The sequence below is a fragment of the Apodemus sylvaticus genome, chromosome 1, assembly GCF_947179515.1.
Source record: "Apodemus sylvaticus chromosome 1, mApoSyl1.1, whole genome shotgun sequence".
Taxonomy (NCBI): Eukaryota; Metazoa; Chordata; class Mammalia; order Rodentia; family Muridae; genus Apodemus; species Apodemus sylvaticus.
Genome location: NC_067472.1, coordinates 61,517,664 through 61,543,153, shown reverse-complemented (window position 1 = coordinate 61,543,153; position 25,490 = coordinate 61,517,664). Strand labels below are relative to the sequence as shown.

General features: G+C 52.0%; 1 protein-coding gene and 1 long non-coding RNA gene across 6 annotated transcripts; one reads left to right on the top strand and one right to left on the bottom strand.

The window, feature by feature from the left end:
* Positions 1–10,152: 10,152 nt before the first annotated feature.
* Positions 10,153–12,871, bottom strand: Cdkn1c (cyclin dependent kinase inhibitor 1C). Of its 5 annotated transcripts, none has more exons than XM_052194772.1 (4): positions 12,667–12,871; positions 11,588–12,530; positions 10,939–11,077; positions 10,153–10,844 (listed from the first exon to the last, which is right to left on the bottom strand). In XM_052194772.1, the coding sequence occupies exons 2-3, from the start codon at positions 12,519–12,521 to the stop codon at positions 10,944–10,946; spliced, it is 1,068 nt and encodes a 355-aa protein (XP_052050732.1). In that variant the 5' UTR covers positions 12,522–12,530; positions 12,667–12,871; the 3' UTR covers positions 10,153–10,844; positions 10,939–10,943. The 5 variants fall into 5 exon arrangements, with proteins under 5 accessions (XP_052050732.1, XP_052050723.1, XP_052050740.1 ...); XM_052194763.1 differs by having other exon boundaries at positions 10,153–10,849; positions 12,667–12,869; XM_052194780.1 differs by having other exon boundaries at positions 10,153–10,849; positions 11,624–12,530; positions 12,667–12,869.
* A 380-nt stretch (positions 12,872–13,251) lies between these two features.
* Positions 13,252–15,338, top strand: LOC127678555 (uncharacterized). Its single transcript, XR_007976595.1, has 3 exons — positions 13,252–14,070; positions 14,685–14,822; positions 15,213–15,338. It is a non-coding gene; the product is annotated as an uncharacterized LOC127678555 (long non-coding RNA).
* Positions 15,339–25,490: the final 10,152 nt, after the last annotated feature.

The window sequence follows — 25,490 nt, the reverse complement described above, 5'->3', positions numbered from 1 at the left end:
CATGGAAATCCTCCCTGCCTCAGCCTCCTTAATACCGAGATCATCAGCATGAGCTGCCCCCTGCCCTATAAAACTGGATTTCACTCTATTCCAGGTTGACGGCGAGCTCTTTATATAGCCCAGGATAGCCTCCAACTCTTGACAAACTTCCTGCCTTAGCTTCTCAAGTACTGAGATTATAGGCATTAGCCACTCTGTGGGCCTAGAAGAGCCACATTTAAATTGCTAACAATACATGACACAAGGGACAAAAGGAGCCAAAATTGAGCAAATGAAGGCTGAGACCCCTGGCTGCATCCAAGGATGGCCACCATGCCCCCTCAACAGAAGCACCCTTTCTGTTGGACACTCCATCTCTGTTCAATGAGAGCAGGACTTGGCAGCCCCACTCCCGTTGGACTCTTCAGGCATTGGCACGCACCTACCAGGACTTTCTTCCAGGAAAAGGCATGTGTTCAGTCCCCGGGTCCTTGCCAGCACCAGCCCCAAGCTGGCTGCCTCTGTGCACCCCACTGGACAGCCACACAGGCCACATCCTGGAGGCTAGAGGAATTGGCATAGTGGAGCAGGGCCACAGCAGGTCTCTTGATGGGACAGTGTATGTGTGACACCCCCACACCAGGTGTCTAGGATCGAAGGTGTGACTATTTCTGACAATCTAGTGTCATCTCTGTCCTTCCCCCATGCCCTATTAAAAGGCCGGCATTCCTCCCCCACCTTTCCCTCCCTCACATATTAGAAGAATTTTTTCCATTTCCTTTGATGTCTTTTATAAGTTGCATCTCATTTCCTGCTTGGGCATTTCTAACCTCCAGTGACTCCAACTTGGGACACTTGCTGTGGCTGCCTGTCGTGGCTGTGTGGCTGGTTTCCTTGACACCCCGCCCAGCAGCAAGTTTAAAAGGGCTCAGTCCTCTGTGTGCAATGGCCAGCTGCCTTCCCCTCCTTTCTTCCAGTGGTTCCCTTGGAGGGATGGATGGGCCTATGCACAGCAAAAGCAGCCTGTTAGCTACAAGCCCCTGTATCTTCCCTGAGGTCTCTCACCATCTCCATTATTCACTTTTCCAATGTTATTGGAAAGTCCCCTATGAAGGGGACTTCATAGGGCCATTTCTGCCCATTCCACACTGATGGGGTGGGTGGGTGGGCCTGACATCCTCAGTATCACAAGAGCCCAACTTAGTTGGTGTTCAAAGCCAAAGTTTGTAGGGTAAAGCCAGGCAGGATAGTGGGTCCTACAAGGGCAGGATCAGGGAAATACATACTCAAGTGGCTCCACCAACCCTCGAACACAGCTATAAAAGTGCAAGGAACCCCTGAACTAAGCAACTGAGGGGGAAGGGAAACAAGACAAATCAACCACATGAGGTGATTCAACTTTTCCCCCTTTCCCTTTCTTCCCTGTTTCCTTCTTTTCTTCCTCTTAAAAAAAAAAAACACTTTGTATTATATTTCTATTTAATGTGTGGGGTGCACACTAAGGCCTGCATGTGTAGAAGCCAGAGGACAGCTTGCAGGCATTGGTTCTCTCCTTTTACCATGAGGAGCCCCAGGGTAGTCAGGTGGTCAGGCTTGACAACAAGTGCCTGTATCCACAGAACCGTCACTTCCTCCCCCTACCTCCTCCTCCTCCTCCTCCTCCTCCTCCTCCTCCTCCTCCTCCTCCTCCTCTTCCTGTCTTCTGTCATTTGATGCTGGGGACAGAACCCATCATGAAGTCTCAGACACCCTCATTTCTCTTGTACTAGCCACCATCTTTGAAGTAGAGAGCAGCCCATGCCTTGTCCTGGATGCAAGCTTTTCATGTGTCAGAAATACTTTCAGCTTTTCATATACACCACAGTGTCAAGTGTTGTGTCATAGTGCACAGGGTGGCTGAGGAAATATCTTAGTGGTAGAGCACTCACCTAGCATGTGCAAGGGCCTAGGTTCAAACCCCATTTTCACCTAAAGAGAAAACAGTCATGTTTTACATGTGCTAAGTAAGTGCTCTACCACTCAGTTCTATCTCAACTTCTCCTTCCCTGCCCTGAGTGCTTCTCTTCACCCCTCCTCCCTCCTCATTTATAACTGGGCTCTGAGTTGAAGCAGAGCACCATCAAAATCAATGTGAACATCTAAAGGCAGATCCTGAGCTGTGTGATGCAACCCAGAAATGTAAAAAGGCAAAGCCCAAATTCCGGGACCCTTTAGGGTACCATGAACAAACAAACAAACAAAAAGGTTCAGCTGTGAACAGAAAGACAGAGGTTGCAGACCTCTCACCAGGGACCAGGAATTGGGCATTGCCTGTTGTTGGGCACTACATCCCTATGAACTATGACTGTTAGCTTAGCTAAGATGAGTTCTAACTTCGTACAAACTGTTATGGCAGCTCATGGCAGCTGAGGAACCCAATCTGTCTCTCAGTTGATGAGATCCTCAGCTTGCCAGAGCCCTTCAACCCTTAGCATCCCCATGAGCTACTCCCTTTTTAGTTCCTATTGGTCGCCAAAGATGGATCGATGACTCCAAAGCTCAGCAGCAACATAGGATCAAACAGGGCTCCAGGACAAGTATACATGGGATGTTCTCCTCCATTAGGGAGCCACCCAGCAAAGAGGTAGGAGAGTAGATACACAGTGGTATTGAGAACAAAATTACCCAGCATCTCCTAAGACTTGGCGCAGGGTCCTACAGAGAACAGTGTTAGATGGGTACCACTGATGAAGGCTCCTGGATTGGGCAATGCTGATGAAGGCCCTGAAAGTGGAGAAGAGGACTTGCTTGCTGGACAAAGCCGGTGGTGCATAAATCCAGTGAGCATATGCAGGAAGCAGGGATTTTCTCACCTCACTACAGAAAAAAAAACAAAAACGGAGAGGAAACAGACCTTTAAAAGGAGTAAAATGTAACCACTGTTGAGATGCGGAGAGGAGCTCGCTGTTACTTTGTTGTTAGACTAGTTATCACTGGCCATGTTTTGAAACTTCACTAAGAAGCTTTCAGGAAGTGTAAGCAATACTATTACAAGTTGCTGAGAAAAATTCAAGATCAGATACAAAGTTACCAAAAAAGAAACATTAAGGTCCAGATGGTACTGATGACAAACTTTACAACCTGAGTTCCATCCCTGGGACCCATACCAGGGAAGGAGAGAATTGACTCCCCCAAGTTGTCCTCTGATCTCCACACATACACACATATACACATGCTCCCACACACATATGCCCACTCATAAATGTTGGGCCCGAGAGATTCAAAGTTCTCTGGATAAAGACCGCTGACACTAAGCATGAAGACCTGAATCCAATTCACAGACCCACAAGGTAGAAAGATAGAGCCAATTCTCACAAGTTCTCTGACTTCCACATGTGTGAGCACACACATACACACCACACACACACACACACACACACAAATTAAATCTAATAAAATAATGTAATAAAATAATAAATAATGTAATAAAATAACAAATGTAAAATCAGATTTAAAACAGAAAATAGATGTGTGTGCAAATACATACAAACTTTGTGTGATAAGGTGTACACGCTCCTGTGATCATGTACACACATGCACACAACACAGAAACAAAGGCAGAAAGTCACCGGTGAGTGCCTTGGCTAAGTATTTTGGTGGCACTGTCTCACTGGCTCCCGGATTCAGTGTCCTTGCCAACCTGTGCGAGCAGTTATTTGGTTCCTGACTATGTGCACATTTTCCTGATGTGGCAAGCAGAAAGCCATTTGGGAATTTCAAACAAAAAAAAAATTTCTCTTTTTTGGACACAGGGCTTTGTATAACCAGGCTGCTCCTCAACTTGCTATGTAACAAAGATGACTCTCAACTTCTGGTTCTCCTGTCTCCACCTCTGAGAGCTGGGATGCCAGGCATACAGCATCACACCCCATTGATGTAATGATGCTGGGGATGGAATCCAGGGATCCTGTATGCCAGGCAAGCGCTCAATGGACTGAGCAGCATCTCCAGACCCAAGAATTTTTTTAATCTTATTTTTTTTATTTCTTTATGAATCATGGTTAGATTCCATTAAAAAGTGTGCATATTTAACATACTATATGAGTTCTCTACTCGCTATTGACTCCTACAGCTTTCTAAACTTGACCTATTTATTTTTATTTTTTCTTTTTCATGTATGGAGTGCATGCATGTATATGTACACATATATGCATGCATTGCACACATGTATAATATACATCAATGTTCACGTGTGTGTGGTATGCATGTGTGTTCAAATGTGTGGATGCACATGTGTGTGTATGTGTGCTTGTTGGACCTGGGGTTGACCCTGAGTCTTCAGTTGCTCTCCATCTTATTCACTGAAGCAGAGAGGCAGTCTATCAGTTGAACTCAGAGCTCAGTGATGTGGATAGACTCCAGAGATCCCATCCCCTATCTCTGTCTTCTAAGTTTGGGACTACTGGCAGGCCACCATTCCCACCTGGCATTTACATGGGCTCTGAGGATCTGAAGTCCTCCTGTCTGTGCTTATATGACAAACACATTAACCATGAAACCATTCCTAACCCTAATTTGTTTTTGAAATTTTTATGCATACACACACACACACACACACATACACACACACACACACACATATATATATATATATACATATATATATATATCATATCCACTCCACATTACCTCTACTGCCCTCCTTCCTAAAAGTGCACTGAACTCATTAAGAAGTTTTTGATTTTATATATATGCTGCTGAGTATTTCTGCTCAAAGAGGGGAAACTCCACACCAAGAGCTGCTCTGCCAGAATGGCTATAGATTCTTCCTCCCTCTTGCTCCTAAGAAGCAAACTCTGCCTCCTGTTTCTTGAGTCTAGAGGTCTCTGTTCTGAGAATCACATGCAGCAGCAGTAACAAGATGCCACTTTTAGGGCCAGGCTAAGAGGTTGTTCTGCTTCTGCCTGGGATCCCCACCCCCCAAAAAATCACTAGTACATGACCTCTGGCATCCACAGACCCAAGGGCAAGACTAAGTGCAGGAGCGGGCTGGGGGGTGCTGCTGGCAGTTTCTTCCTGGATAAGGCAGGGGATGAGCTGTGTTGGATATTGGTCTCAACCTCAGGCACTCTCTATCTACACTTCTGCCCCATGAAGCACAGTTACCATTTCCCCTGAATCCCAACTCATAACCACAGACACTGTCTCAACCACACAGCATGGACTGGTTCTTTACTTGCTAAGAGACTTGGGACAGTTGTTAGCTGTGGAAGAGAAGACACCAGTTGTGATCCACACCTGACTCCATACTGGTGGTGTTGCGTGATGCAGATATAGCCATGGCAAGAGCTGGACAGCATGGGGACTGAGACAGTGCTGAAGTCACATGCACAAAGAAGAAAGATCATTTCCAGAGCTGGGAAGTAAAGATCAAAGCATTTCTTCCCAAGTCCATAAGGCTGGCTGAGTGAGGCTCCTTCTCTGGTGTATTCCCGGGCTAATCTACCATCGCAAGATAGTCAGTATCTCCACAGCTGGATTCAGTATTGGTAGAACTCTCTCTCTCTCTCTCTCTCTCTCTCTCTCTCTCTCTCTCTCTCTCTCTCTCTCTCTCTCTCTCATCTGTGAATCATTTCTGGACACATTTCCACTTGTATTAGTTCATATCCTGTTACTATAACTTATTATATGAAACTGGATACTTTATCAAATGAAAAAATTTGCTTAGCTCAGAATTCTGGAGGTTTTAGGAGACAATACAATACCAGGATCTGCTAGTTTCTATTGAGAACCTCGTGGTAAGTACCTGAGAGAGGAAGAAATCACATCACAAAATGGGAAGCCAGAGAGTGACAAAGGATCCCACTATCCTTTCCAAGGGTCTACTCCCTGTTTACTAAGGACCTTCAACTATCTCCTCCACCTCTTCATACCAAAATCCTGGGAACAGAGCTTCCCTCCCATCCTTGGGGAATACGGTCGGTCAAACACTGTACAAATCATAGCACCAAGTCTCCAGAATGCCACAAAGTGCCACCAGGTTCCTGTTGTCCTTCTTGTAGATGGTGAGCTTGGATAGATGGTGAGCTTGGAAGTGTATCTGTCAATGTGTTTTTCACTGCACTGCATAACAAGCACACCCACACCCTCAATGGCTGACAGAAACCGAGGAACATTTCTTACTCTCTCTGACAGTCAGACTAGTGGCCTGGGGCTGAACTCTCTGCTCTGTCTTCTGGGAAGGAGCAGCCAGTCTCCTATGTTGACAGTCCCAAGGCAGAGACAAAAATGGCAGAACATTTTAGAAGCAACATAGAACAGTCATATTTCACTAGGTAGCAAGAGTCACATGTGAAAGTCTGAGAGAGTGCAGGAGAGGCAGACTCCCCTGCAGGGAAGGGCAGCAGATATCCTGGTAAAAATGCAAGTTAGAGGATTAACCACAGCTCTGATTCTTCATTCTAGGCCAGGTCAAAGAAGCCACTGGACAGAGATAAAGCCTCAGTTCTCAGTGTCACTTTTTAATTATGCTGTCTTGGCCATGTGCAAACTGGAAGAAGGTATCTGTCCTTCCTTTTAAAATTATGTTCCTTTTGAGATAGGATCCCACTTGCAACTCAGACTGACCTGGAGCTCTTGAGGCACATGAGCCATACACACCCGATGCTAGGTTTGACTTTTTCTTTTTGTACATTAGACTAATTCAAGAGGTTTTTTTTTTTTAATTGGGTGTTTTGTTTTGGAGCATTACATTTGGCCTAGGATAGTCTCAAAAACTCTCTGACTGCTAAACCACAACCCCAGTACAGATTCTCTTTCTTTTCTTATTTTTTTTTTACATTATTTGTGTGTGTGTGTGTGTGTGTGTGTGTGAGTGTGTGTGTGTGTGTGAGTGTGTGTGTGTGTGTGTGTGTGTGTGTGTACACATGGGGTACACATAGTACAACTTGTGGGAGCTAGTTTTTGATTTTCATCACCTGGGTACCAGGGATCAAACCCAGGCCATCAGCCTTGGCATCAGGTGTCTCTGCTTGTTGAGCCATTTTGCCAGCCGCTTCCTGTTCTCTGGCTCACCTGAATTGGTAGTAGACATGATGCAAAGAGGAGAAGCCCCGGAAATCGGTCCCCAAGAGGAACTCACTCGTTGGGATCAGAACACTGTAGCTCCTCTGGGAGGCAGCTTGGTGCTTTGTCTCAAAACCAAACAGTCTCCTTCCATGGGTCACATCAGCTGAGCTCCTTGGTATTTGCCCAAATGAACTGAAAAATTGGATGTATACAGATGTTTATAGGAACTTGAGTCAAATTTGCCCAAAGTGAAAGCAACCATGATGCCCTTCAGAGGAGGTGGGGCACACTAGTGTAGAGCCCCCTACAGCTACAATAATTGTGTACTAAAAAGGAAGGGAAGCCACAGAAAACCATGGAGAGCCTTGAATGCACACAGCTAGTCTGAAAAGGGTGCACACAGTCATTCTGCAAAGACAAAAACTATGGGGGCCAAAAAGATCGAAGCCTGTAGATGGGACAAGCCAGCAGACGTGAGCCTGAATGTAAATTGTGAACTTTCACTAATGACAATGTGTCAAAAAACAGCAGAAGCCCAGGTCTTTGTTGTTGACTCTGGAGAGCAGCCAAGCTAAGTGCTGGTCCAGTCTCTCCCCTGTGCCTAACCAGCAGTGGTACTGGGCAAGCTAGCTTGCCTCTCAAAGCCTCAGTCCACACTTCTGAAACATGGCTGCTCAGACCTCACCATAGGGCTGTTGAGATAACGAACCTGCTCTGAGGTTCTTGAGGCCTGTCTTGAGGACAAGGGAAATCAGAGCACTGAGTGGCCTGAATTGCAACTTACATTTCAAAGCAGGGAGCTTGGCCCTTCCCCTCCCTGCTCTCTAACAACCTGTTCCCACCCCCCATTCCTCAGTCCACTCTAGAAACCTCAGGCCTTCCAGCTAAATACATCTCACAGCAGTTCCAAACTCTGGCCTCTGCTGTAGCTCCAGGAATACCCCAGGGCCTCAGGGCCTCAGGGCCTCCGGGCCTCCGCCCTGCATGGTTCCGCTGCCAGATCCCCTTGATCTCAGTCAGCCAGCATGTGGAAGGGGCTAGGAACTCTGCTGTACCCTGTTGTAAGCAAAGCTTAGGTATTGCTTGGCTGTATCCAACACTGGTCTGAGTGTACTGTGGCTCACTGGGTTTATATCTGCTTCTAACACAGGGTCTTAAGGAGCCTGGAACTGCAGCTTTAGTCTTCTGTGTTTGCTGGCATCCTTTGGCATATTAGCCACCTAGCCTCTACAACACAGCACCTTCCTGTTGATCCCTGCCTTCCTGATGGCTTTCATCCTGCCTGTACTGGATGGAGCCCTTTGCTTTCATTCACCACTGCCTTGTACAAAATCCTGTCAATCAGACTCAGGAGGCCAAGGGACAAAGGCGACCCATCAGTCACACCCCAAAGTGCACACTCACCCTCAATAGCATAACACATATGATGATAGTCCAAGTCCCACCAAAGCCCCAGGCAGCCCCTGAGAGCCTAACGGCCCCTCACGGCCTCCCTTTGTCCTCTTCCTCCGCTCCTGCATACTCACCCTCTTCCCTTTCCTCCTTCATGGTCCAGGCTGCTCTGTTGTGGGATCCTGGATCACCCCCATCTAGACCTTTCCCAGCATAACCTCCTACCCACCATCATGTGTTATTACCATTTGGATGTTTAGTTCCACAGACCTACCAACTACCCCTCTGTCCTGGGCACGGGACAGGGCAGTACCACAAGACATCCTGCATGCCTAAGGCAACAGCCATAGGACACCAAATACCTCCCAGCTCAAACAGAGAAACTTGTTCCCAAGGCCAAACAGGCCTGGCTAGGGCCACATGCTGCAGACCCTGCCACACCCATAAAATGGCCTCTGTGTTCTCACACAGCCCTGGATACTTCTGAGGAACCCCCAAAGTAACACAGAATGTGGGGGTTACACAAGTGAGCCCTAGGTTTAGTATTTGTGAGAATCACGGCAGAGAACTGAGGCCTGGCCGACCTGCACACAGAGGCCTCTCTGCACTGTATGTGTGCCACGTAGCTCATTGCAGTCCTTGAGACCCCGTGACGACCTGCCAGGCTTCTGGCCCAGCATTCTCCTAATAGTTGAGACCTAAGCCATGCCTCTGCTGTCCAGCACATCAAGTACCATGGCCACCCTCAAGACACTGAAGAAAGGGCTGCTCTAGCACGCAGGTGAATGCTGGGAGTTTCCCCCACCCCCATGGGCACATACAGTAAGTAGCTTTCCTTGCTGGATTCTAATTCCTGGGCCACCAGCAAGCTGAGGGCTGCTGCAAGCAACAGGGCCTGCCCTCCTTGAAGTCTGCCCTCTCAGTGGGCTGGGGGCATTTCTCAAGGCCTGCCACACTGGGCCTTCAGGTATTCAGGAAAGGCTAAGTTAAACATACCCCCCACCCCTGCTGCGTGTGTGAGCACATCTGTAGAATCTTGTACAGCCTGATAATGTTTGTGAGTTCTTCTCTCTTGGCCCACGGAACTTTGTAAGGGTTTCATGGGCCAATCTGTTTTATGTCACCTTCTTTCAAAGCCATCCCTTTATAGGCCAGGTACATAGAACCCTTCACTTTTTGAAGTAAAAGGGGTCTCTTCGGATCCAGTGGACTGGCAGGAGACAGGGCATGGGGATGTAGGAGCCACAGCTTTGAATTCTCAAACAGAAACTAGATCAGGACCCATCCCCAGTCCTCCCCACCCTGTGTTCTCGCCTGTATTCACCACTCCCTCCCCACTCCCTCCCAAGCTAACAGGCTGCCCAGTCTCAGGGAAGCTCTGATGTATGGGCCTGGGGGCCCTGGAGCTTTCAGGGCTCCACTGCATCCTGTACATGGGAGTTTACATTGTTCTAAGCCCTGCAAGTGCCCATCAGGGTCTGGCTGGACAAAAAACAAAAAAACAAAAAAAACAAAAAAAACCCCGTGAGGGTCTATTAGAGACAGACACTTGTTTCCCAAACTCCGGAGTAGCAGGTCAGTAGGTCCTGTGAAAGTTGTTCTCCTTCCTTGTAAGCAGCCAACACTCTGTCAAGTGGTGGCAATGTTTGGCTGACTCCCCTTTTGACACCCACCATATTCATTTGCCTCAGCTCTGAGCTACAAAAGTGTAAAAGAACAAGCAGACCACACGTGTGACTTTTGTTGGGCCTCTTTATTTAGAACCTGGCGGACGAGGAGCCCTGGGCAGTTGGTATGGGCAATACAGGAACCATTTCGACAGTCTGGTCACCAAGTTTAAGAGCAATCTAATGAAGTGGGGGGCACTGTTAGCTAACTGAAGATGAACATGTGGGGGCTTTTACTCAACAACCATTCCCCTAGAGTCTAATAGAAAAGATTTACATTTGTGGGTAATCTGAAGCTGGTGATTTCTAGTGCCTTTGGTAATAATCAATAACCCAGCAGTTTCGTGGCAGAGGGATCCACGCATGGATAAATACAAATATTAAATTAGCATAATTTTTTTAAAACTTTTTGTACAAATATACATGCTTTTTCCTTTTTCTCATCTTTTTCCTTCGTTCTACATTTTCTAGTTTCTCTCTTTTATTTATTTTTTTTTTTTGCACTGAGAGCGAGTAGTGATTAAACATTTTACATAAGTGAATTAAAGCTTTACACCTTGGGACCAGCGTACTCCTTGCACATGGTACAGAGTGTTCTCAATACATTGCACAGTTTTCAGATTTCCACAAAACCGTGGGACTGCTCTGCGCAGCCATCTCCAGTTCCTGCTACATGAACGAAAGGTCCCAGCTGAAGCCCAGAGTTCTTCCATCGTCAGCTGCCCAGATGCCCAGCAAGTTCTCTCTGGCCTTAAGGCTCTAAACTGCGGGAAGAGGGACTCAGGTGAGTAGGCATGGTAGGAACTCCCCGGGGGCGGCCCCTCTGCGACCCCCGGGGGGATGCCAGACTCACCTAACTCATCGCAGACGTTTGCGCGGGGTCTGCTCCACCGCGCCCACCCCAGGAGCCACGTTTGGAGAGGGACACCCTGGAGGGACATCGTTCGACGCCTTGTTCTCCTGCGCAGTTCTCTTGCGCTTGGCGAAGAAGTCTGCGGGCGACAACACGCGCCGGTTAGGGCGGGGCCGGCTCAGAGACCCGCGAGGGGACCCGCGGAGTGCGCAGGGCGCGGGGCCGGGGTGGGGGCGCCATCCCCGCCCGCGCCGAGGTCCGCGGCGGGTCAGCTTTGTTTACGTCGCCGCGCAATGTGCTGTGTAAGCATTTCCCCTTGTCCCGCGGCCAAGCCCCCCGGGGCTGCCGCCGCACTTAACCCCCTCCATGCCGCACACACGGCTCCCTACGGGGCTCCCGCTGCCCGAGCCAAAGACCGCGATCCAAGTGGGTCGCGGCCAGGCTCGCCCTCCCACTGCACGCTCGGGAGCCTTGAAGCTGCACCCCTACCAGTAGGAAAGGGGTGCGGGCGCAACCGCGCCCTAAGCGCCGCGGGCCCTTTAATGCCACGGGAGGAGGCGGGGACCGGGCGAGGCCCCCGAGGGCGAGGGAGAGCCCGGCCGGCCGGACAAAGCGAGGCCGGGCCGGGGCGGGGCCGTGCGGGGCTCACCGGAGATGAGAGGCCCCGACAGCTTCATGATCGCACCATTCGCATTGGCCGCCGCGGTCCCGGCTGCAGGACGTCCTGGAATCCCCGAGAGAGGCTGGTCCTTCAGCTCTTGATTCTCGTCCTGCTCCTCGACCGGCTCCCCGTTCTGCTCCTCGACCGGCTCCGCGCCCTGCTCCTCGACCGGCTCTGCGCCTTGCTCCTCCACCGGCTCCTCGTCCTTCTCCTCGACCGGCTCTGCGCCCTGCTCCTCGCCCTGCTCAGAGACCGGCTCACTTCCCAGCTCATCACCCGGCTCATCACCCGACTCCTCGCCCTGCTCAGAGACCTGCTCGGGGACCTGTTCCTCGCCATCCTGAGTCGCCACGTCCGGGTTCGCGTCCGGGATCGGGTCCGGAGTCGGGTCCGAGGTCGCGACCGGGATCTCCTCCGGAATCGGCTCTGAGGTCAGATCTGAGACCGGGGCCGGGGTCGCGGGTGGGGTGGGCTCCGCGACCACGGCCGAGGCTGGGGCGCTGGGCGGCTGCTCAGGCGCCTCCTCTAGGCCGTCGGGGGCCTCGCCAGCCGGCGGCCCAGAACGCGGGATGACAGCCACGGCCACCGGGGGTGGCCGGGGCCCCAGCTGCAGGCGACAGCGCCCCACCTGCACCGTCTCGCGGTAGAAGGCGGGCACAGACTCGCTGTCCACCTCCATCCACTGCAGACGACCAGGGCCTCGAAGAGGCACATCCTGCTGGAAGTTGAAGTCCCAGCGGTTCTGGTCCTCGGCGTTCAGCTCCGCCAGGCGCATCCGCAGCTCGCGGCCCAGCTCCTCGTGGTCTACAGGCCCGAAGAGGCTGCGGCAGGCGCTGCTGCGCGCTATCACTGGGAAGGTGTCGCTGGAGGCCAAGCGTTCCATCGCTGTTCTGCTGCGGAGGTACACGTCGGACATGCCCATGGTCGAAGGCTGTGCAAACGCGGGCAGCGAGAAAGAAGGGAACGGGAGGAGAAGGAAGAGGGGAGAGGAGGAGGGCGGAGGCTGGGCGTGGGTGAGACCCCTTGCACAGCCCGCGTCCGCCTCTGCCTAGGGACGCAGCGGCTACCTGGCTGATTGGTGATGGACGGCTCCTGCGTCTCGGTCGCTTGTCCTGTCCAGCTTGGGCCGCGCCCCCTCGGAGCTTGCCTGCCTGTTCGCTTGCTCTCAGTCGGGCCTAGCCGGCACCCCTCGAGCACAGCGCACTCGGCCTGTGGAACGCCCAGCCCGCTGCGCCCCTTTATACGCGCTGGCCCCACCCCCGCGCGCGCGGGCCTCCTCACGATTAGCATAATGTAGTATTTTCAGTTTCAACAACACCGCGGGGATTGGAGGGCGCACCCCGCCCCGCCCACAGAGGCCCTGCCCCCGCGCCGCGCTCATTGGCCGTGCGCACACACCCCCGGGGCCGGGCGGGGCGGGCGACCGGCGGGCGCTGATTGGCGGCCGCGCAGCGAGCGGGCTGCGCGGGACAAGGGGCGGGGCTCGAGTTAAAGAGCTCTGCGGGCGGTAACGTGACACTGCGACGCCCCTCCCCCTCGCCCCATTCCCCCCCGCCCCCCCCCCCGCGGGCTCCTTTGTCTGCAGGCGGGGGCTCGCGCAGCCGCGACGCGCGCGCCCCCTCGGACCATGGAGCTGGGCACAGCCTCGGCGATGCCGACGTCGGTGCAGGTCCCTGGGTCCCCGCGGCCCGCGCTAGCCATAGGACTGTGCCAACTGATTAGGGCTTTAACCTACCACTACCAGCTGGGTCCTGGCCCTGGCAGTACCATGATGGCTGGATCCACCCTCTGCCTCCAGGCCTAAGTATCTGCCTTCGAGGCATCTGCACACCTGCTAGCCCTAAGAACCTCTATCACGGAATCACCTTCATTCTTTTCCCGAGTAACAATACTGTGGAGATCTTAAAAGTCTGTAGCCTGATCTATAATAGGCCCACCTACTCAGGAGATGAGACACAAATTGGGTGTACCTACATCACGACACTGATAGATGGCAGGACCTTAGGTTTGGGTCGGCCCCCAGTTCTGCCTACCTTAGTTGGCTAGAAGTAGTTGTGCTAGAAAAGAGGTAATGGACCACCCCTCCTCCACAGCAGTGCCTCTTGGTGGAGCCCTGGATACTCACACAAACACACCCGACGCGGCCTGACAGAGCGCCCCCCACCCCGCCCCTGCCGCCGCCCCTGCCGCCGCCGCTGCCGCCAAAAGGAGTTCATTATTTAGGGCAGGGAGTCGAGAAGGTGACTCAGGCATGTGCCAGGAGCTGGCCCCTCCCCCCGCCCTGGGGACTCAGGACTTCCGGACATACTTGAAAGGCCCTGCAGAGCCCCAAGCTCTCAGCTCCCAGCAGAGATGCATGTGAGAATTCTGAGACAGAATCCTATTTACAGGGTTAGGTAGATTGAACCAACCAGGGAGTCAAGTCAAACCCTGAAGCCAGGAGCCAGACTGAACAGGCTGTCCCGGAACAGGTGAGAGACGGGGGTTTTGGAAGCAGCTCTGGTGGAGGGGCCGGTGCCTGTGACCTGTGAGGATTTCTTTTTCTCGGCACACCATATTACAAATCTCTCAGGGCATCGGTATGTCACAGTATTTTTCTTGAGTAAAATAAAACTAATGAGGGCTTCCAAGGGGCCCCATGAACCCCTCGCTAAAAGCTAAAATCCACTAGCCCACGGTCAGAAGGAGGTAGGGCTTTGTTCGGTCCCTATGTCAAAGCCACATGGGCCTCTCCAGAGACCCTGGGCACAGGACTACACTCTGCACTTGTTCGTGACCACCTGGCCTCCAGGGTCTCCCCAACAGTCCGAATGCCCAGGCTGCAGCTGTCACAGATGGCGAGGATAGAGAAGGCCCACCCTGCCCACAACCCAGGCCAAAGCTACTGAGAGGACTGAGCCTATGGTGTGGTAGCACCAGGCCCTGTTTGTTGGGAGAAGTGGTATAGATGACCAGGTGATCTATGCTGCAGGCTGCTTCACTGGGCATCAGTCTGGCTAGGGCACCCTACCCCAGGCTGCCTATATCACCCGCTTTCTCCTTCCATATTCCCATTGCATCTGCTTATTTATCTGTCGCAACATAGGTAAAGGTGACCCCTCTGCAAGTCTGTAATGGTGAAATTCCATCAATGCTCGCTAGCATCAACAGACCTGTCAGGCACACTGCTTCCAGGGGCAAGGCAAAGTTCCCCTTCTAGCCCTCCAACCCAAGGGATCTGTAGGTAAGTAAACATCTGTCTGGCTACAAGAATCGTCTTCTATTTTTGACATTAAAAATACATCCAAAGGAAACAAGAACGTTTTTTACTGTGTTGCTGTGGAGAGTTGGGGGATAGAGGGCTGGGCTGGTGCCCAGGCTCATCAGGCCCAAGTTTCCTGACTTCTTCCTTGTGTGGTATAAGCTGTGGGGTATAAGCTGTGGGACCTCGCCCTTGGACCCAGTGAGCAGAATTAGTCTCTCCGGCAATCTTCTTCACCCATACCCTTGGGCAGAGTGTGTACTTTACCTCTTGCCTCTCCCGGAGCACCCAGAAAGACCACACATCCAAAGACCGTTCGTTTCTGCCACCAATTGTTGGTGAAATTTCTGTGTGCACACAATTACGTTACAGCCATTACAGGAGCTGTTTTGCTGTGTGCCCACCTGGCTGGTCGAATGAGGAGCCTCAGCTAAGGCACAGACACTCTGCCAGTGATTGGACTACGAGAAAAAATTTGAAAGCTGGGGGTAACTCGGTGGTAAGGAACTTGAGAAGTATGTATGCTGGCTCTGGGTTCCATCCCCAACCCCGAAAATAAACGAATAAATGAATAAATATATAAATACATCTTGTGTCCTAAATCTCTAAAAGTTAGGAGCCAACTCCACGGTGCAGCTACTGACTGAAGCTAGAACACGCAGCAGGCAGGCAGACACTTCAGCAGTCTGTTCCGAGAAGGAAATGGGCTGGCTGTATTAAAACCTTGCTGTGGCTCCTAGGTGATTAAGGCCAGCTTAACCTACACCCTCCAGCTCCTCGAACCAACTCCGAGATTTGATTAGCGAATTGTAAGGCAGGACGGCTCTTGGCCCCAGCCCTCCTGCCCTTTAATTCTTACAGGAGAATGGAGCAGCTAAGCCAGCTCAGTTTCCCGGAACGTCCCGGGATCATACTCACAACAACCCGCATAGCTGGTCAGCTGCCGGGACTCCGGGGACCCCGAGGAAACCGGGTGCTCAAGGTCTTTCAAGCCCCTAGCCGAAGCAGAGTCCAGGAAACCTGTCCTTAACTACACACTGCCCCCTGGTGGCCAACGTAGGCAACGCCAGGTCCTTGGCAGAGTCCTGCCTGTCTTTCCTGCCTGCGTGGATGGCTGTCCTGGTCATCCCCACCCCTGACCCAGAGCCCCAGGATCTGGGGCCTTCCCGGAGTAACCAAGTGATCAAGAGTTGAGACTTGTCTCCCCTCTGGCCCTTAAAGCTGCCTTCTCAAATTCTAAGACCCTGAGCTGTCATATCAGATAAATTAAGGCCTTGAAGAATTTTCCGTGAAATCATGAGCCACATGTCACCCATCCATCAAGGAAGGTGGAGAATGCAGGCCCAGGGTCAGGACTAGAGGGAGAAGGCCAATGGGCTGGGTGACACATTTTGTTGCCTCTGGAGACTCCTGGAGGCTCATGGACAGAGAGCAGTCCTCTCACAGTCCTTCCGGGGTCTCTTCATGTGGGGAGCAGGGGTCCAGCTGCATTCCTGATAATGATGCACCTTCAAGAAGTCCAAAAGTGTCACCATCTTGTGCCTGCTGCGGGCTCTGACCAGCATCTGGTTTGGACTCCCTTCCTGCTTTAATCCAACACCCTAGCGAGAGAACAGGGCAAAGACAAAGGCTCAGAGATCCAGCATCCTGCCTGAGATCACTTAGCAGTCAGAGAGTCACTGCCTCGATCTTAACGAACACTTGGACCAAGCCCTGGATGGAGTTTGACTCTGTTTGCGATGGCGGGAGCCCCTGGAATGTCCCCCACACAGTCCCCCAAGCCTCCAACTCCTGCCCCGTTGGTTGGGCTCCGAGGGGTGTGTGCGGTTACAGAAGAACCCCGCCGCCCCCAGCAGTAAGCAGCTCCCTGCGCGCACTTGGCGGGGCCCCAGGCGGGCGCAGGGCGAACGCCCTCCCGCACCAGTTCCCGCGCTCGGCTCGCCCCGCCCCGCCCCCGGGACGGGCTGTTCTTGGGGCCGCTGCCAGACACGTCCTCCGCAGGTGCCGGCCTCTCTCCGGTGACGCGGCCACATGCGGCCCAGGCTCCGATTACAGGGCCTGCCTTGTACTCGGGGTCCGGGCTGGGGGTCCTCACTCCCCAGAAATGGGTGGGAGGGGCAAGGCAGGCCCTGCAGAGGGAGACTACGAACAAGGAACAGCCGCAGGCAGGGGCCGCCCCCAGACACGTGCGGCGGCTGCCTTGCAGCCGCGGTTTGGAGGCGCGGGGGAGGGGGGCGGGGGTGAGCCTGCGCCCAGTTGCAAGACTTGACTGGGACCAGGACCCAGAGTTCTAGAAATCCGGGACCACTGGGCACCCCAGGATCCTGATGCCCGTCTCGGGGATGAGGGGGATCTAAAGGGCTGGTGCGAGCCGAAGTCAAACACTGGGCCAGCCCCAAGCCCCCAGCCTTCCCTCTTTCCACAGACCATATGCAACGCCTAGTCCCCGGGTCCAGCGGCCCACTTTGCCAAGGAAATAAAAACGTAGATCTCCTACTCCTGGATTCCCTTCCCCCTTTCCCCTTTCCCCTTTCTTGTTGGCGCTAGAAGGATTCACAGTCAGAATCTCCTGCCCACGAGATGCACCCAGGATGCCTAGGTCCCTCCAAGCCCCCTTGGCCTAGCTTCCAATAGCTACAGTGTCAGGGGAGCCCAGGACTTACTGGAGGCTGGGGGATAGTAAGGTTCCTCAGAAAGGAGGCTCCTTACCCGCCCCCCCCACCACCACCACACACACACAGGGAGGAGAGGGAGAAGAAGAGGAGAGAGAGAGAGAGAGAGAGAGAGAGAGAGAGAGAGAGAGAGAGAGAGAGAGAGAGAGAGAGAGAGAGAGAGAGAGAGAAACCTCAGGAATTAAGGAAGTTGCCAAAACTTTTTATTTTGAGACAGTCTTCTAGTGGACCAGGCTGGCTTCAAACTCAGTTTGTAGCCAAGGATGACTTCTCAATTCTGATCCCCCTGCCTCTGTCTCCTAAGTGCCAGGATTCGGATATGCACCACATGCCTGGCTTATGTCGTGCTGGGGATGTGTAAGCTAGGCAAGCACTAGAACAACTGAGCTGTGTCCCTAGACCATGAGACTTCTAGATGGTAGTTGAACCCCTACTTCGTGTGACCTCACTTAACCCTGAAGCATCCCTGTGAAGGAACCAAGGCACAGAGGTGGAGTGACTGCTCAGGATCCCGCCATAAATGGAGTTTGAAAGCGTATGCTCACCTGGGCCCTGAATGGTCAGGGCAAGGAGAGCTTCTCCTCTCTTTCTTCACACAGCTCCTAAGCACCCGCCTCAACCCAGTCCTCCCTGAGTTGTGTTTTAAAGAAAACAGTTACCAGGCTGGAAGTTGGAACAAGAGCGCCTGGAACAGCTCCGTCTGCGCCGGGTCTCCTCCAGGACCCCGTGCTGGCTGGGGTAAGGGCTTCTTCCCTATGTGTGCTGCTCAAAGCTGAGGCAAGAGGGACTCAGACAAGCTACAGCAGAGAGGCCGCCAGCCGCCTCGAGACCAAGGCTGGAGTCCTTCTGCCCCCTGGTGGTCAGAGTCTACATTGCAGCAGGCGTAGAAAGCTGGTGCTGCCCGCCCATCCACCCAACTGTGCCTGACCCCTGAAGGTGGCATGACAGGGGTCTTGCTGTTCTGAGGCTGCATGCCCTCAAGGTTGTGCTTTTTCCCAGTGTAGCCAGTTAGAATTGTTAAAAGTCTTGGTACTTGGGGAGCCAGAGCTACGACTCATACCTTAGCCGACCGGTGAGCCTGTCCTTGCCTCAGAGGTTGGTAAGCAGTAGGATAAAAAGGAAGGCCGGCAGCAGGGACAAAGAGTCTGCTCTAAAGACTGAAGGTGCCCTGTGTGGTGGCACAAGCCATTAAGCTCGGCACTTGGGAAGCAGACACAGATACATTTCTGTGTGTTCAAACCCAGGCTGGTCTATACAGTGAGTTTAGGGCTACATGGTGAGACCTTGTCTCAAAAAGAAAGAAAGAAAGAAAGAAAGAAAGAAAGAAAGAAAGAAAGAAAGAAAGAAAGAAAGAAAGAAAGAAAGAAAGAAAGAAAGAAAGAAAGAAAGAAAGAAAGAAAGAAAGAAAGAAAGAAAGAAAGAAAGAAAGAAAAGAAAAAAGAAAGAAAGAAAGAAAGAAAGAAAGAAAGAAAGAAAGAAAGAAAGAGACTAAATCTAAAAGAGAGAGAAAGAGAGAGAGAATCAAAGGAAATGGGGTCTGTCCACCATTCTGAGCCTTCCCCATCCCCACCCTTCCCATCCTCACCCCTCCTTTCTAGCCCCGCCTGTTCTCTCACTAACCCCCCACACTCCCACCCCACCCCCATCGCCTAGCCTGCCTCCAGTACTTCTGACTTGTTTCCTTCCCCCTGAATTTGCCGCACAAAGCTCCAGGCCTCAGAGCTGGCTAGGCCTGTCCCCTGACACTCCCTTCTTGGGCCTACGTGACCACGTGTGTGGATATAAGCAGGCCTTAAGATTCAAGGCACAACAGAGAAGGGTTATGCCCTCAGGACACATGGGCCCCACAACCAATGGCTCTTCACAGGCTGTGGGCAGAGCCCCAGGTCTGTGAGCACCCCAGCCTTCTCAGCTGGTTGTTGCAGAGAATGAGAGAATGAGAGGGCTGCTTTTGAAGAGGCCACTGGAGCCAGGCAGTGAAGACCTGAGGTTCCATCTCTGCGGGCTGTCAGAAGTACCCTGCCATCCTTGGTGGTGGGAAGGACAGGGCGGGGGGAGGGAGGGCAGGGGAGGCCCAGGGAGGGCTGCATTCATTTACTGGCTGACCTTGGGCAAGCGTAAGGCCCTCTCTGTGGCACTGCTTTTTCATTTGTGAGGCTCCTGTAGAGGCCCGGGGACCAACTAAGAGGCATGTGAACTGTCAAAACAAGCCTCCCCTTGAGGGTGCCTCACTACCTCTGTCCCTCGGTCGCCCCTAACAACGTGGAGAGGAAGGCGCAGACCCTTCCAGGTGACCCCCTCCCACTGTGTTGCAAAGAAAACTGTACATTTCCTTTGATCCCAGGGGTGGGGGTTGGGGTGGCGCTAACGGAGACTCAGACCACAACAAAAGCACTTGCACCAATAGTCACGTGGGGTCCCCTAATCCGCAGCCTAATTACCAGCTCTGACAACACAGCCCCTCCCCCAACGAGCCGGCGGAGGCCCATTCCCTCAGTCTCTGCACACACAAGCAAACACTAGGTGCTGTGTCCCCTTCTGGATGCTGATCCACTGCGTCTGGAATTTCTGTCCTCGCTGTCCCGAGGGCCAATGATTGCATTTAATCTTTGACAGAATCAAGGAAACAGAGAGAGGGGTTCACCCCCACCTCCTAGATGGGGAAACTGAGGCTGGAGAGGACAAGAGCTTTATCTAAACTTGGTCACTCATGATTGTTGACGGCAGAGCCCCCGTGACTGTGTTCCCTATGCTGAGCTCCAACATCCTCTGCCACCTCCATGTGTTACCCCAGACTTATTTTGACTGGGATTTTGTTTCGACAGGATCTTCAGTGAAGCTGAGGCTGGTCTGTCTCCAACTCACAACTCTATCTTAGCTTCCAGAATGGAGACGACAACCCCCTCAGTTCCCAGCAGGTCGGTGCTGAGCCTTAGCTACTCCTGGATTTCGGCCTTAGTCCCCAGGGCACTGAAGAGGACATGGAAGGTCTGGGCTTGTGCCCGATTGTCCCAAGCCAGTGTTCTTCCCTACGTGTTAAATCAGGGCACAGAGGAGGAGCACAAGTTTTGGAGTAAGCATGCCTAGATGCTGAGGCCTCTGAGGTGGGGTGAGGGAGTTCCAAGCAGGCAGGCAGGAAGAGAAGGGGCCCCAGTGGAGGCCCAGCAAGACTGGGGTTTCAAGGTGTTCCTCTGTGCCACCTGATAGACTGAAGGGATCTGCACACAGCGGGACAAGGGATAGACCCACTCAGAGGGGCCATATTCGACTGTGAGAAGCAGAAGGCAGGGTAGAACCCATGGCTATGCTCTGATATGCTGCCCTGGTTTGAAAAATTTGTTCTAGAACCAGTGGCAACAGAAAGACTCCTGTCCTCAGTGACCATTCCCTGGGTTGAACAGTTGTACCTGAAGACCTAGGCTAGGGGCACCAGGGGTCTCAGAAACCCACCCAGCTAACCAAGTGTGGTTAATCCCAGCACTCCAGAGGCATCAGACAGGTCTCTGTGAGTCCAAGGCCAGTCTGGTCTACACAGTGAGTTCCAGGCCTGCCAGAACCTCATAGCAGGGCCTGGTTTCAAAAAAGAGGGGATGAGGGTAGAGAGGAAACAAAGCACTGAAAACCGCTCTTCACACCAGTAATCCCAGCACTCAGAAGGCAGAGGCAGGAGGATTGCCTTGACTAGGCTACAGAGTGAGCCCCTGACTCAAAAAAATAAAATACCAGGGCTGGAGAGATGGATCAGTGGTTGAGAGCAATTACCGCTCTTCCAGAGAACTTGAGTTTAGTTCCCAGCGCCGCCATCATACAGTTCATACCTGCCTAAAGCCCAACAGCCAGTGACCTCTAAAGGCACCTGCACATATAAACATTCACTCGCACATGTCCATGCACACACACACACCCACACACGCACACGCACACGCACGCACACACATGCACCCCTAACTTAAAATAATAAAATAAATATTTTTTTTTAAAATACAAGCAAAAAAACAAGTCCTGTTCCTCATCCCTGGAGTGCAGGGGCAGCGCTCTGCCTCCTTGACTCTCCCAAAGATTAAATGCAGTTATTGCCACCAGATAATTATTGCAGACCAGAGCTTGGGAACACTTGGGACAAAGGGGGTGAAAATCCAGCATCCAGAGGGAGACACAGCACCGAATGCCAGGGCTCCCTGACACTGCTCTCTGGTCTGATTAGGAGCCCAGCTGGGATACCACAGGGGGCTATGTGACTTCCAAAGATAAGAGACGAGACAGGAGGGCCCTCCATCCCAATAAAGCCAAGCGTTCCCAAGCCAATTACGAGCTTTACCAGCTCCTACCCTGATATCTGGTCATCTGGTCTGGGTTGGAAAAATGGGACCAGGCTCAGCCGACTGCACTGCACCCCAGCTATCACTCCGACACTCAATAGACACTTTTATAGACTTCTGGGGAAGCCACGATCAGTCTCCATTATCGGTGTCAGCCATATAAACTCCCAGGGAATAGGCTTAGTGGATGATGGGAACCCATACCCCTCGTCTGGATCCCGAGCTTTGATTCCTCAAGTCAGTCCACAGGCTGTTTCCTGGCGCCAACGCCAATCAATACGGCCTGAGAAGATGCAGCTTTCTGAGAGCAGGAGAGAGAGCTGTAGACCTGGGCGCCGCCTGCTGGCCAAGGTCTGAAACGTCACCCACTTTGGCAGAGGAGGAATCTGGGGCAGGCTGAGACCCCAGGAGCCTGAGCAGAGCTGTTACAACCATCTGGAACCCTGGCCCCTTCTCTGTGCCCGCCCCCCAATCAAAACCCTGTTATTCCCAAAGAGGTGATTCCAGACTTCCCAAATGAATTGTACAGACTGCCCTGTTGGCTACGCTGGAAAACGGTCATGTGGGGCCACAGGCGGTATAGCAGTCACCCAACCGCACACAGGTCTTGAGTTCAGCCCAGCAGTCATAAGCAAACTCAGACACAATCCCACACTGCCCACTCCCTTGCAGTCTTTCTGCACACAGTTCCCTCTGTTGGCAAGCCCAGAGCTCTGATCCTTCAGTAGAAATCCTGTTCTGCTGCTTAAGGGCTGGTAATGGAGTTAGCCCTCCTAATTGCTACCCAGTGTCTCAGGTCAGCTTTTCACCCCATAGATATGTATACCCCACTGCTCACAGCTCCCGACAGACCTAAGACCCCAGCCTCATTCCCTTCCAGATGGACCATGGCAGAAGCTGCTGGTGCTGGCTCCTCAGCCAGGATGTATCCTTCTGCAAACCAGCAGACCAGATCAGAAGCCAATGCTGCCAGTTAGGGAATGACCTTCAGCTTTGATGGTTTCAGTGAGATCTCCCCCATAGTCTAGGGTGCTTAGATAGCTGGTCCCTAGCTGGTGATGCTGTTTGGGAGAGACTTAGGAGGCCTTTGAGGAGCTGTGTCACTGAGGGCAAGCTCTGGGAGTTTAAAGGCTCACACACACCATGTTGAATTCACTCTCTCTCTCTGCTTCCTGTTTGCCGTTGAAGGTCCGAATTCTCTGCTTCCAGCTCCAGCCGTCATGAGTCTGTCCCACCATCATGGACTCCCATCCCTCTGGAAACACTGACCCGAATGACCTCTTGCTTTTATAAGTTGTCTTCCCCGAGGTGTTTTCTCACAGCTTAGAAAAACAAATGACACAGAAGTTGGTACTAGGAGTAAGGTATGGCTGTGAAGGCCTGGCCATTCTGGGTTTTTGGAAGAACACGGACAACATTGGGGGTCAGGGGAGGCAGTTAAATGTGATAAATAGAGTTTAGTAGGCCATCTTAGTATCCTGGAAGACATTAGTTTCAGGAGAAGTGAGGACCGCGGTGCCTGACTCAAGAGATTTTGGAGGGGACAATATTAGCAGCTGGGCTAGCGGTGGTTCCTGTGATGCTTTGACTACAAAAAATGAATTTGCTTTCTGTCCTTGTCTTCAGAGCTTGCCTGAGGCTAAGTTTAAAAATAATAGGCTAGCTGGGCGGTAGTGGTGCACACCTGTAATCCCAGCACTCTGGGGGGCAAAGGCAGGCAGATTTCTGAGTTCGAGGCCAACCTGGTCTACAGAGTAAGTTCCAGGACAGCCAGGGCTATACAGAGAAACCCTGTCTTAGTAATTACTCTTATGCAGATCTACAATGAAAAATAACAAGGGGGCAGAAAGAAATGCAAAAGGTGTAGTGTGGAGAGGGAAGGACACTGGCCAGATAGACACTGGCCAGATAGACACCACAGGCGAGGTGTGTACTGGAAGAGGGGCTGAGGTTTTTTTCTTTTCTTTTTTTTTTTTTTCTTTGATTTTTGTGGATTTTTTTTTTTTCCGAGACAAGGTTTCTCTGTGTAGCCCTGGCTGTCCTGGAACTCACTCTGTAGACCAGGCTGGCCTCGAACTCACAAATCCACCTCGCTCTGCCTCCCAGAGTGCTGGGATTACAGGTGTGCGCCGCCGCCACCACCACCACTGCCCAGAGGGGCTAAGGTTCTAAAAGACTGCAGATGAGCACTGTCAGGAGAGGCTTCATAGGCACCAGAATAAACCTAAGCTTTCGGTCGGTATAGGAGAGAGAGCATAAGGCATTTTCTGTTCCTGGAAAACAAGGGTAATCAAAGCCGCTGCCGCCATGCCGCCTAGGCGCAAGGGCACCACAGGCTGGTAGCCATGCCACCTAGGTGCAAGGGCACCACAGGCTGGTAGCCAAGCTTCCCGGTACTGGCCATGTGGTGCTGGCCTTAAAGTCACAGAAGAGGAGGAGTCGTGGGATCTTTCTCCACAGTTTCAGAGAGCCAGCAACTGAGGCAATGTATGACAGGAGGGGCCCTGCCTGGCAGCCCCATGAAGACAAGAGACCCCGAAAGGCCAGAGCCATGGCATATCTGTCAGGGAGAGCTGCATTCAGGAAGTGGGACCAACTCAAGAGAGAAAAGTAGAATCGCAGGCAGAAAAATCTAGAAAAGTAGAGACCTCTAAATCCTCTGACATGACATACTGAAGTCACAGGTTTGAGAGTTGGCCTTGGTGGGCTTCGACCCTATTTGGTCCAAGACTCACACGATTTCCTTGCTGTGTCCCCATACCACCCTTTTGGAATGGTAATATGTATTCGGTATCCTTGTATGTTGGAAGTATGTCATTTGCTTTTTTTTTTTTTTTTTTTTTTTTTTAATTTTGGAAGGTGTTGCAGTTAAGAGATTGCCTGAGTCTCAGAAGACACTTTGGACTCCTGAACATTGTTGAGGCTGAGACTGTGGAGGCCTTTGTGGCTGGACTAGATGCACTTTGCATTATCATAGGGCCACAAAGCCATGGAGGTCAAAGAGCAGTGCTCTAAATGAGATGTGCGTCCATAGGCTTGGGCAGTCGAGTAAATCGGTTCCCAGCTGGTAATACTATTTCAGGAAAGCATAGGAGATGTGGCCTTACTGGAGAAGTATGTCACGGGCCAAAGTTGGAGAGTCCTCACAGCAGAGTTCACTCCCTCTGCCTCCTGCTTACAGTTCAGACCATGCACTCTCAGCTCCCACGCCTCAGCTCTGCCACCGTGGATGGTTGTCCCCCTGGAAACATGAACCCAAATGGCCTCTTTTTTTCCCCTAAGTTGTCTTGTTCATGGTGTTTTATCACAGCAATAGATAAGTAACTAATACACACATTTTCCCAGCCGAGATGTTATCTGTCTCCCTCAACACAGACACTTTAAACAAGCTAATAAAAGAAGCATAGTGCTAGGACTGGAGAGATGACTCAGCGCTTAAGAACACAGATTGCTCTTCCAGAGGTCCTGAGTTCAATTCCCAGCAACCACATGGTGGTTCACAGCCATCTGTAAAGGGATTCAATGCCTTCTTCTGGTGTCTCTGAGAAAAGCAACAGTGTCCTCACATACACAAAAATAATAAAAATTAAATCTTTTTTTTTTAAAGTTGCATACTGCTGGGAAAGCAGTCCAGGCAGGAGAGTGCATTCCCAGAAGCA

Coding starts and splice junctions, on each gene's coding strand:
- Cdkn1c (XM_052194772.1), bottom strand. CDS start 12,521: ATGGGCATGTCCGACGTGTACCTCCGCAGCAGAACAGCGATGGAACGC. Junction 11,078..11,587: donor GTCGGGGCCTCTCATCTCCG/GTGAGCCCCGCA, acceptor TGTCGCCCGCAG/ACTTCTTCGCCAAGCGCAAG.